Here is a 13,329-nt window from a genome sequence, read left to right as displayed (position 1 = left end):
AATCCAGTTAGCATCACAGTGGCAGACGTTCAAGAAAGAGCCTCAGGTATGAAAAACTGGACAGCACCAGGCCCTGACATGATACACACCTACTGGCTTAAGAAACTCACGGCACTCCATGAGCGCTTGGCAGCACAAATGAACTAGCTGCTTGAGACGCCCTCTCCCCACTGCTGTTCTGCATAGGCCTGAACCCCCTCAGGCAAATAATCAACAATACTGGCTATGGATACCGACTCAGGAACGGGGCCACCATCAGTCACCTCCTCTACATGAATGACATCAAGCTGTACGCTAAGAATGAGCGAGACATCGACTCACTGATCCATACCACCCAGATATACAGTGCAGACATTAGGATGTCATTCGGACTATAGAAGTGTGGTCAGATGGTGACCCAGAGAGGGAAGGTAGTCCACACAGAAGGGGTTTCACTCCCAGAAGGAACAATAGCAGACATTGAGGACAGTTACAAGTACCTCGGAATCCCACAAGCAAATGGCAACCTCGAAGAGGTGGCAAGGAAAGTGGCTACAGCCAAATACCTCCAACGAGTAAGGCAGGTCCTAAGAAGCCAGCTCAATGGCAAGAACTAGTCCCGGGCAATAAACAGCTACGCCCTGCCAGTAATCAGATACCCTGCAGGAATAATAAGCTGGCCAAAGGATGAGATACAGACCACAGATGTTAAGACGCGAAAGCTCCTAACCATGCACGGAGGGTTCCACCCCAAATCCAGCACCCTGAGACTGTACGCTCGCCGTAAGGAAGGAGGCCGAGGACTAGTGAGTGTGAGAGCCACTATCCAGGATGAAACATCCAAGATCCATAAATACACAGATGACGTGCGCAGTGAATGGTGACATATCAATACCAAGCGACTTCAACATCAGGAAAAAGGAACACGAGAAACTGGAGAAATACCAGGGGCTCAGAGAAGAGCTGGAGAAAACCTGGAGGGTGAAGGCATCAGTGGTGCCTGTGGACGTTGGGGCGCTATATACATTTTTACGTTTGAAGTGTGTCGATTGATTGGTTGGCCTTGTTAATAGTAATAATCAACCAAATATTCTCACGTCCTGTTTAACGCTCGCAGTGTGACACTACTGTGGCACCAGGCTGTGGATCAAGTCCATATCAAGGCTCGTTTGAAGGTGAATGTGCTTTGTGTGAGTTGGATAAGTCAGTAAGCATTTAGTAGAAAAATCCATCACAGTCAACTCGATAATACTGCTTTCAGTGTTTTTCTTTTATACCCGCTGTGTAACCCTTGTGTCTCATCGTCACTTACTGCCTTCAACCTCCTTAAAATTCCTGAATTGTACAGTATAATGATGCATGCAGAATACTGCACAGACATGGCAACTTTTTTTAGTCCATATCGCTTTATTAAATCCACTTGTACATCACTCAACACAAAAGCAGAAGTGCAGCCTATTACAAAATGAGATGGTTTACATTCAGAACAATGAAGCACATCTGTATGGTTTAGTATTCAAAGCTACAGGTGAACATCAGTCAAAGCCAGATGTTTTCTCCACTACACTCAGATTAGCACAAACAGTCAAGTACACACCCAGCATGTCAACACACCATGTTTTTACTTTGCAACAAAAAGCTACAGGAGATAAATCCCTGCTTATTTCATCCATTTGGTTGACTTGTTTCGAAAACCAGACCGTGAACACGAGACTCACACCAGAAACAAAGCACTACACAGGAGTTTTCCCCCCGGAAGTAGCATCTGTGGCATACCGTACGGTTTAAACCTCTCTTAACTGCACCCTTGTGAATGTTTCACTACACTGACCACCAATCTTTTAGCCTGCTGAGACCAGAATGATTCCCCTCTATATTTTGAATACAGAGGGGGATCAGTCTGGACCCCCCACTCCTGTTGACGGTATCCGCAAAATCAAAATGATCCTGTGCAATGCGATTTGTTTTTTTTGTGTCTCATGTTGTACACAAGCAGTGTCACTCACTGGACACAGAAGTCCTTCAATAACAATCTGCGAACAGCACAGAGAGAGACAGAGCGCTGTTCCAATCGGCGGTAAATGACCAAACACATGGACAGTAGGTGAGTTTGGTGATTCATAATCCTGTGCAAATATGAACCTAAAACCGCTAACACCACATCAACAGCAGACGCCCGCCCTTCGCTGATTGGTTGACTCCGCTTCCTGTTTGCTTGCGTATGTACCGCTGTGGGAAATGAAATCGACGCAGTGGTGACCACCATAGCGATCATATAATAAAGGCTGATGGCCAATGGAGGTCGAAACCCGCACACGGCGGCCATCTTGCCACAGGGAGCTTGTTCACTCATAACATTGTGTTTTATGGTGCATGTACTTTTTAAGTAACCATAACTTGTTCAATTTTCTACCGATTTTCGAACTGTTTGGTTTGTTATAAATGTCAGAGATGCAAAAATTAAAAAAAATCTTTATTTCAACATGTTCCAGCATTCAGAATCATAGCCATGTTAATAACGTTTGTAAATCTGTAAAGACTTCAGCGAGATAAGAGGATTTGTTGTTCGTACATTACTTCAGATACCACAGAGCTCGCCAGAAAGCTTCCCTGTGGCAAGATGGCCGCCGGTAATGCCGGAAGTGAGTCCGCCTAAAGAAATCTAGCCTTTATTATATGATATCTATGGTGACCACACTCACCCGCTGGTACAGTGGTGAGTCCGTCACTCCATGTCCGCCTCACGTGCGCCTCACGTGCGCCATTCGGACAATTTAGCAGCGTTTTAGACCACACCGTAGGACTGTTTTCGGACAGGACACCAGCAGAGAACCCAGTGACTTTCTGACAATCTCTGCTGCTTTACAAAGGTGTTGTGTTTTCGGAGTGCTCTGAGGCACACAGATTAACTCCGCCCCTTTCCCCTTCAGTCTCTATGAAGACAGTTGTCAATCCCAGCAGGGCTGGAGGCATGAGGACGATAAAACTGAAACTCTTTTGAAAACTCCATGGCTTATTAAGAAGCTTTACTTTTGAGAACACACAAGGGATATTTAAAACAGAAATTAAAAAAATGTAATGGACCTAATTGTAGGCTATATTATGAATCTAAATGGTCTGGACTCAGCAGTTTTCTTCATATGAAAGATCAGGAGACCTTTTTAAGTTTCTTTCCAATAAAAGTGATTAAAATCATAATGTCCAAACTGAGTAAAAAAAAAGAGGGATTCTAAATTTTGTCCGTATCACCCAGCCCTACCTACCACAAAAAACATGTACAATAGGTCAGGATGAATGACAGTGTGAGTTAGTGGTCGGAGAGGCCTCGCTTGCATCACTCTAGCCCAATGTGGAGGCTTTGGCTTATGGTGTGAATAAATAATGGCCACAGTGTAAGCCATTGTTATTAATATGACAATAATAACAGCTTGCACTTGTATCATGCTTTACAAGCCTGTGTTACCAAGTTTCTCAAGGCGCCACACTGTAGTCATTATTCATTCACACCACACTCGGCGGAGGTAGGCTACTGCTGTAGCCACAGCTGCCCTGGGGTAGACTGACAGAAGTGAGGCTACCAGTCTGCGCCATCAGCCCCAAAGGTGGTTACAGTGGTTCTAAACATGGCCAAAAGCAAAAGCAATGCCACTCACGAAAGAAAATGGTCTGCTAACAGCAACATAGAAAACTTCTCAATGTATGTATGAGCAACTCAAGCAAATCTACATTCACGTGGATGCGCAACAAGACAGGCAACTGCAGCTCCATTTCTCACCCCCAGGTCCAAAACCAACTTTCTTCAACCAACAGAATTTTTTTTTCTTTCCGCGCCATGAAAGAATGCCAGTAAAGTCAGTTAATATAAAACAAGGATCTGTATTTAAGAAACAAATAAAAATGCTTTTGGGAGGGTCATACCTGATCAATGAGAAAACATCTGTGTCAACGTTAGAGTTCATGCTCCTGATGGACTGAATTATAATGTGTTCATGAAACATGTCTGTGAATGAAACTGACCAATGTAAGCCATTATTTATACTAACAAAAAGAGAAAGCCACCCCATTGTCGGGGTAATCTGCTCTAGAGTTACTTGGGTGCTCTCAGTTAGTACTTTTTTGACAGGACAAAGAATTATAACAACTTTATAGCTAAATAAGGAGTAAGGTGCCAACTCCTATTTATTTATTTCCTTTTTTTTTTTTTTACCAAAGTCTAAATTTGACCTGAGTTGGAAACCCCCTACTTATATTATGCACAATGCTACTATTTTATGTATAATTGCGGGGGCTCTGCCTGCATCTGAATGGAAAAACTGCCTTGTGATCAAGTGGGCCCCGCTATGAACATTGAACATTGTAAAATGTGTTGCCACCCCATAAATGATCCCTGACCCTGCTTGCCACCCCGTGATTTTTTTTTCTAGATCCGCCCCTGATTAGCTGTGAGCTAGTGTTGAACTTACCCAAAAGAGTGACAGAGGTCAATATACGCGTCCATGGTCCAGTGTTTCGCAGATTACTGGGAAAGACTTTTAGTTAGCCTTTGTTTCACGTTTGTAACACTTAATTCAAGCGGAGCTACACACTTCTACATCTGACCCTTTCAGCGTCGTTCAAATCTTCGAATGAGCACATTTCACTTCACATATTAAAGTAAGCCCCATGTTGAGGATACAGAGACACCTGCTGGACAAAGAGAGTAGTGCTCTCAATAGGTGTTTTCTTAAAAATAAAAGCAGTTTGCAAGTCTTTGTTTGGGTTCTTTCTATGAAACGGATTTCTATCATAAATTACAATGTTGCTTTTATAACAAACTGCAACACGTTCAACTGCTCCATGCGTTTATTTCTTTAACAAAAGGCTTCTCCATCGGTTTGATTATTTTTTTACAGTATACAAGCTATTGTAGGTTTTATTGTAGGTAAATACTGGCTGCTTTGTAATACTGTATGTTTTAATAGAATGTCAATGAAAAGATGAAGTGATTGGTGCTCATCATCATCAACCACTTCATATTTCTGTAATGTGTACATTATGTAAAATAAGTGAACATGGATAAGTGTTTGTGAAGCTGAATAAACTTGTAAGTCTAATTTGATTATTGTGTATAGGGCTTTTGATAATGTTTCGTGACCCCGTGTGACCCCATGTGACCCTAGCCCCGGATGGAAATTAGCCTTTGGCTACAATCCGGCATGCATGTACTTTTTTTCATTAACATGCACTGTCCCAATCAAATAAATAAATAATACATGTATTAAATGAAGGTGTTTTAAAAGTATAGTATAACAATTTCTCAATAAAAATAACCCACAAAGAGTGATACGTTTATTCAGAGCACCACGTTACATAATAACATGTTCATAATTACACCTAGAACAATAAGTGGCTCATTCTGATAGTAGCTGTAATAATGGAACAAACACTAGCCATGACTGAAAAAATATACAATCATATAGAGACATGTTGCCGTGTCTGAAATGACTCTGAATGTCCAAACTGTTGAAGGATCTTCTGATAAAGTACACAGTACCAGTAGTACAAACCAATGGCCACTGTTCTTGTCACTGTCAGTCTGTCTCACAGTGGGTCAGGCGAGTTGAGTGAATAGCTTTCTTATCCATTTAGTTAAATCACAACTGAGTTTCGATGTCTAACCTCACACGTGCTTTACTGGGTCTAATGATGCAGCTGCAGGAAGAAGCCGGGCACAGATGAAGTAACAGGCGGCTCCAGCATGGGCTAATTTAGGTCCAAATTTCCGTTTACTTTGCGAGAAAGAGTTGTGCTGATGTGGTACAAGTGAAGCCCAGTGACAGTTTCTGTTCTTTGTTCCTTGATATGTCCACACACAATTTCAAATGTGTCCTCAGCAGATCGCTAGCTGTGAATAAAATAGCTTTTTCTCCACAGTAAAGTCATGTTCACAAAGCCTGCCCCCGGTATGTTACTTTGACAACCGGATGCAGTGCTGCTCCTGGCATTTGTTTTAGTGATTGGTTGGCAGATCCAGACCATTTTTTATGCTTGTGGGTGGGCTGGTTTTCAATTTTCTTTGGGTAAGTCAGTAAGGTCTTAAGTCTTCAGTAAGGCTTCCCCCCCAGAGCAGCCAGTATCTCCTGCCTCTCCGCTGCTGTGGGCATCTCTGGTTTGATGCCTTCTCTCCTCCTCTGAACCATCACGTTGTGCTGAGGGGAAAAAATACATTCATTATAAGTGTATGTTAGAGAGACGTGTCCGACTGGATCATATGTGATCTAGTTTTAGCTAAACAAAAGTAAAGAAGCACATGGTTTGATTTTCCTTGTTATCATCTTACCCAGTATTTTCGGCAGTCCTTGTAGTTCTGGAAGTAGGCCGAGCACATGTTTCGATCATAGTTGTAATGGTCCATGCACTTACTGGAGGCATGTGTTTCCTACAACACACAAACAGTACATAGGTGAGAGAAGGCACATAGACACCAACATGAGAGGCCAAATGTAAGCTCCTCTGACTTCCAGGCAGGGGTTAATGTCCTGGTCACGCAGCTTCCTGACATTTCTATCCATCAGGACCTGGACAAAGAGAGAGTTTTTCAGAAAAGAGAACACACTGCACAAAAGCAAATGTGGCCTTAGGGAATCACTCGACATAGGAAAATGATGGGCACTATCCATAGAAATATTTGTAATGAGCAGCCTCGATTTATCAGGATTGAGATCATTTATTTTTCTATGTTGCACAGTAACACTACAGTGGTTCTCGAGTGGTGTGTGAGGACTCAAAAGTGGATCGCAGAACTGTTTTATGTGCAGAAAAAGTATAGAATCACAAATTGAGTTGTTAAAATGACTGTGATCGAGTTGTTTTGATTATAATTTCATCTTTTTTGACTTATTTAATGTTCATTCAACAGCCATTGTAGAGAAAAAGACAATATTTTACATTATATTTTCTAAGTCGTATAAAGGTCGTGGCTTGTCATCCCAGGGTGAGTGTGGGTCCCAACGCCATACCCATTGGGAACCACTGCTATAGTACATGGAGGTTAGCACAATGTAAATTAATCTACACACTATGTATTCTCTATGTCTCATTTCAATAATGTAGTATCATGTCTGTTTTATTGTCCATATTGTGATTTAGACAGGGGATACTTAACATTGCCTAAAGCATAAAAGTATGGTATATGTTCCCACAGGATTTAGTATTGTTTCTTTAAACATCTACATCATAAGAATATGGCTGCACAAAAATACAAACCATTGTTTGAAAAGAAATGGGTTGAAGTGTAACCTTGTAGAGTCCCACCCCGGTTCCCATCTATATTTACATTGTAACATTCACGACTTCAACAAACCAGTACAGATGACGAAGTGAAAACTTTCTCCCACAATAACTCCTGCCCATCTGCAACATTTACAGTTTTCAGACCTTTATGTGACTCCTGGTGCACTTTAAGAGACAAGGCTCGTGAATGTTTGACACTTTAACAACAATGTGTGTGTCAAAGGTGTGTGTGTCCTAAATCTTATTGATCCTGCTGCTGGAAATAGATATAACACTGGGTAACACTAACAGTATACACGTGTATGACCTAACCTTCAGCAGCAGAGGAGGAGATCAGGCTGGATAAAGCACCGTCACATTCGGCCGTGACTCGACCACGGTCAACTCTGCATCAGCCCTGGATCAGCCCTGAATCAGCCCTGGATCAGCCCTGGATCAGTCCTGGATCAGTCCTGAATCAGCCCTGGATCAGCCCTGGATCAGCCCTGGATCAGTCCTGAATCAGTCCTGAATCAGCCCGGTCAGTTATGTCAGTCTATGGTAAATGCGGGTCTATGCTGCGGTCACAGCTGGGACGAAACGGAACAGGCTCCGGTGAGCGGAGTGGTAACTGCAGATCCCTCTTAACACTGCCCCCTGCTGGGCAGGAGGACACGCGGCAGTGAATTTTGTCTCTAATTATTAAATCTATGACTCTCGGAAGAATGTTATTATGTCGATAATGTAGCGACTCAAAACTGGAGAGGAAAACCTTCATTGTTATTTCCACTTTTCGTCATTTACTTGTGTGTTTGAAATGGATCCATGCACAAGCTGTGTATTGGTCAAATCAGAGGACGCGCTGAGCTTTGTCCAGCAGAGGGAGCTGTTGCGTATTGATGAATGTTAATGTCTATAGGATGAATGGTATTAAGTCTATAAGATGAATGGTATTATGTCTATAGGATGAATGGTATTATGTCTATAGGATGAATGGTATTATGTCTATAGGATGAATGTTAATGTCTATAGGATGAATGGTATTATGTCTATAGGATGAATGGTATTGTGTCTATAGGATGAATGGTATTATGTCTATAGGCTGAATGGTATTATGTCTATAGGATGAATGGTATTATGTCTATAGGATGAATGTTAATGTCTATAGGATGAATGGTATTATGTCTATAGGATGAATGGTATTATGTCTATAGGATGAATGGTATTATGTCTATAGGATGAATGTTAATGTCTATAGGATGAATGGTATTATGTCTATAGGATGAATGGTATTGTGTCTATAGGATGAATGGTATTATGTCTATAGGCTGAATGGTATTATGTCTATAGGATGAATGGTATTATGTCTATAGGATGAATGTTAATGTCTATAGGATGAATGGTATTATGTCTATAGGATGAATGGTATTGTGTCTATAGGATGAATGGTATTATGTCTATAGGCTGAATGGTATTATGTCTATAGGATGAATGGTATTATGTCTATAGGATGAATGGTATTATGTCTATAGGGTGAATGGTATTATGTCTATAGGATGAATGGTATTGTGTCTATAGGATGAATGGTATTATGTCTATAGGATGAATGTTAATGTCTATAGGATGAATGGTATTGTGTCTATAGGATGAATGGTATTATGTCTATAGGATGAATGGTATTAAGTCTATAGGATGAATGTTAATGTCTATAGGATGAATGTTAATGTCTATAGGATGAATGGTATTGTGTCTATAGGATGAATGGTATTAAGTCTATAGGATGAATGTTAATGTCTATAGGATGAATGTTAATGTCTATAGGATGAATGGTATTGTGTCTATAGGATGAATGGTATTATGTCTATAGGGTGAATGGTATTATGTCTATAGGATGAATGGTATTAAGTCTATAGGATGAATGTTAATGTCTATAGGATGAATGTTAATGTCTATAGGATGAATGGTATTGTGTCTATAGGATGAATGGTATTATGTCTATAGGATGAATGGTATTGTGTCTATAGGATGAATGGTATGTCAATAGGATGAATGGTATTATGTCTATAGGATGAATGGTATTATGTCTATAGGATGAATGGTATGTCTATAGGATGAATGGTATGTCTATAGGATGAATGGTATGTCAATAGGATGAATGGTATTATGTCTATAGGATGAATGGTATTATGTCTATAGGATGAATGGTATTATGTCTATAGGATGAATGGTATTATGTCTATAGGATGAATGTTAATGTCTATAGGATGAATGGTATTATGTCTATAGGATGAATGGTATTATGTCTATAGGATGAATGTTAATGTCTATAGGATGAATGGTATTATGTCTATAGGATGAATGGTATTGTGTCTATAGGATGAATGGTATTATGTCTATAGGCTGAATGGTATTATGTCTATAGGATGAATGTTAATGTCTATAGGATGAATGTTAATGTCTATAGGATGAATGGTATTATGTCTATAGGGTGAATGGTATTATGTCTATAGGATGAATGGTATTGTGTCTATAGGATGAATGGTATTATGTCTATAGGGTGAATGGTATTATGTCTATAGGATGAATGGTATTGTGTCTATAGGATGAATGGTATTATGTCTATAGGATGAATGTTAATGTCTATAGGATGAATGGTATTATGTCTATAGGATGAATGGTATTATGTCTATAGGATGAATGGTATTAAGTCTATAGGATGAATGTTAATGTCTATAGGATGAATGTTAATGTCTATAGGATGAATGGTATTGTGTCTATAGGATGAATGGTATTATGTCTATAGGATGAATGTTAATGTCTATAGGATGAATGGTATTAAGTCTATAGGATGAATGTTAATGTCTATAGGATGAATGTTAATGTCTATAGGATGAATGGTATTGTGTCTATAGGATGAATGGTCTTAAGTCTATAGGATGAATGTTAATGTCTATAGGATGAATGTTAATGCCTATAGGATGAATGGTATTGTGTCTATAGGATGAATGGTATTATGTCTATAGGATGAATGGTATTGTGTCTATAGGATGAATGGTATTATGTCTATAGGATGAATGGTATTATGTCTATAGGATGAATGGTATGTCTATAGGATGAATGGTATGTCTATAGGATGAATGGTATGTCAATAGGATGAATGGTATTATGTCTATAGGATGAATGGTATTATGTCTATAGGATGAATGGTATTGTGTCTATAGGATGAATGGGATTATGTCTATAGGATGAATGGGATTATGTCTATAGGATGAATGGTATTATGTCTATAGGATGAATGGTATTATGTCTATAGGATGAATGGTATTATGTCTATCTATCAAGACTTTTCCACTTTTAACTATTCACATATATTTTGTGTACTTCTCTGTAGTTGAAGGGTAGCTGTGTAGTTCTTCGCTTCAACTACATGATAACTCACTCAAGAACCCTCTTCTATGGACATCTCCTGTAGCTATAACTGAGTGCCTACAATACCTACTGAGAGACGTGTTTTTCATGTATTCATCCGCAGTGTCATACATAGTGCCATTCGGTTTTTAGAACGAGTCCTGCTGTCTGTACTTGAGTGACTTGTTAGCCGATACTGTCTTGCCCCCACAGCCACTAGAGGGACCTGTAGACCAGCGGACCAGGGGGACTTCTCCTCGCTCCCAGACAACTCCTACAGGTTCAGGTTAGTTTGAAAACAACGGCCCTGCTGACAATTATTTCATTTTGAATCTTTGCCTGCCAATAGTCTACAGAGGAGAGTCACCATTACCCCCTGTTCCCCTTCTTATTCGCTATAGTCTAATTGTTTGATCACCTCGACAACTGTGAAGTATCTGCTGCTGTTGTTGTTTTCTCAGATGGGACAGCGGCGGCGCACGGGGCTGAAGTGAAACATTTCTCTTTGGACTCCGCTCCTGTCATCCTCTCACCCTGATGTAAACAGCGCACCAGGAACAGCGGGAGACGGACGTGCGCTCGGCCCAATCGTAGCGCATCAAGCCCCTTCAGCCAATCTACAATTCCTGCTCTTTCTGCTTCACTCTGGCATTTTTGCAACACGAATGCGAAACACAGACCACAGGCAGATTTAGGGGAAAAATGAAATGAAATGTTCAATCACGGCGAGCGTAAGGGGAGCGCCTGTGCCAACAGACTGAGTGAAATGAGGGAAAGTTGCAGAATGTATCAGGCGCAGGGACACTAACGCGCTGTAGCCGCTTCCTTCTGCTGCCATTGGTTTGTTTACCTGTCAATCACATCATCACGCACTGGCTCTATTTACCCTTTACGCATGGGCTCAGGAGGATGAGCACACTACGGTGAAGATGGAGTAACATTTACCATTGAAGCACTTAATCCTAGAGTACTTTGCTTTTACTTGAGTAAAAGTGAGATCGTTTAGAAGTAGGCTATCGTTCTTACTTGAGTTTAACCTTGCCAGAAAAAATGTGAGATTGTAAGCTAGTTAGTTTCACAAAATTTCACTTAATTTGCTCGTCCAAGAACCAAACGAAACCAATAAACAACGGCAAAAATATACAATGTTACACAATAAAATGGTAAAATAGTTTGTTTTGGAGCCAGAGGCAGCTCACTCACTTTACCCCGGCCCCTGGTCAACGTACCAGTCATGTAAAAATCAACATATTTTAAAGAGGAAATCATCCAGGTGAGTCTAACCATCGCCCACTGCTTCTGACGGGTCTCCCCAGCGAGTAGAGTAGAGTAGAGTAGAGTAGAGTAGAGTAGAGTAGAGTAGTGTAGAGTAGAGTAGAGTAGAGTAGTGTAGTGTAGAGTAGAGTAGAGTAGAGTAGAGTAGAGTAGAGTAGAGTAGAGTAGAGTAGAGTAGTGTAGAGTAGAGTAGAGTAGAGTAGAGTAGAGTAGAGTAGAGTAGAGTAGAGTAGAGTAGAGTAGAGTAGTGTAGAGTAGAGTAGAGTAGAGTAGTGTAGTGTAGAGTAGAGTAGAGTAGAGTAGAGTAGAGTAGAGTAGAGTAGAGTAGAGTAGAGTAGTGTAGAGTAGAGTAGAGTAGAGTAGAGTAGAGTAGAGTAGAGTAGAGTAGAGTAGAGTAGAGTAGAGTAGAGTAAAGTAGGAGCAGTGAGCTGTCAGCATGGGCCGGCGCTCGGGGACCATCTCCATGATGTGGAGCCAGGCTGGTGGTCAGAAACACCTGGCTGGAGGATTAACCTATTGCACATGTTTTAGTAAATGTAAGTAAATGTAGCTTGAGCAACTTTTTGATGTAATTGTGGCTCTTTTAGTTTTACCATGGGGTTGTTTTTATCCTACTTGAGTCATATTATAATGACACAATGATATGATATATCTGTACTCTTGCTCAAGTAAAAATAAGTTACTCGTTCCACAGTGAGTAATTCTTTAAGTGACAAAAGCTTCATGTTGACACAGAAAGTTGATGTAGTTTGTGTTTCATGCTCTTCTTCTATTTGTACAATTTTTATAAGAATAATTCCAAAATCAATGTGTGTTTTGTTACACATGTTTGAGCACATGTTGTAGCCTATGCAAAACTATTATTTATAATGCTACATGAAAAAAACGCATTATTGTTGTTGTTGTTATTATTATTATTATTATTAGTAAGCTATTTTCATTTTCATTTATTTAATATGGACAGAGCAATTACATTGGACGAACCAGATGCATTGTTTAAAGTTCTCAAACCTATAGGCTATATTATTGTGATTATGATTATGATTAGCCTATTATTATTATTATTATTATTATTATTATTATTATTATTATTATTATTATTATTATTATGATGATTAGCCTATTATTATTATTATTATTATTATTATTATTATTATTATTATTATTATTATTATTATTATTATTATTATTATTACACAGGTGTAGCGATACCCCTCATTCACCTTCCCCCCCGGTACTTTGAAATCGATTTCCAATGACCAGGGGTTAGCCTGAAATTGGGGGTAGTTTAGTTTTGGGGGTCCCTCCGGCCGATCCATTTTGCATGTTGTACCATAGTTGTGTGCTCTGGAGCAGCGGGGGCGTGGCCAAGGGTAGTTGGGTTGCACCGCAGCGCATACACAATGGCTGCTCCAA

The 13,329-nt window shown here is 40.1% G+C and overlaps 1 protein-coding gene across 1 annotated transcript; it reads right to left on the bottom strand.

Annotated features, from left to right (window-relative positions):
- Nucleotides 1-6,048: 6,048 nt before the first annotated feature.
- Nucleotides 6,049-7,577, bottom strand: chchd7 (coiled-coil-helix-coiled-coil-helix domain containing 7). Its single transcript, XM_079575993.1, has 4 exons — nt 7,564-7,577; nt 6,477-6,537; nt 6,299-6,397; nt 6,049-6,167 (listed from the first exon to the last, which is right to left on the bottom strand). Exons 2-4 carry the CDS (start codon nt 6,528-6,530, stop codon nt 6,063-6,065), a joined length of 258 nt encoding a protein of 85 aa, XP_079432119.1. The 5' UTR covers nt 6,531-6,537; nt 7,564-7,577; the 3' UTR covers nt 6,049-6,062.
- Between the last annotated feature and the right edge of the window lie 5,752 nt (nt 7,578-13,329).

This window comes from Gobius niger (assembly GCF_951799975.1).
Source record: "Gobius niger genome assembly, chromosome: 18".
NCBI classification, from domain to species: domain Eukaryota; kingdom Metazoa; phylum Chordata; class Actinopteri; order Gobiiformes; family Gobiidae; genus Gobius; species Gobius niger.
The sequence above is the reverse complement of the archived record's forward strand: the minus strand, read 5'-3'. Positions and strand labels throughout refer to the sequence as shown.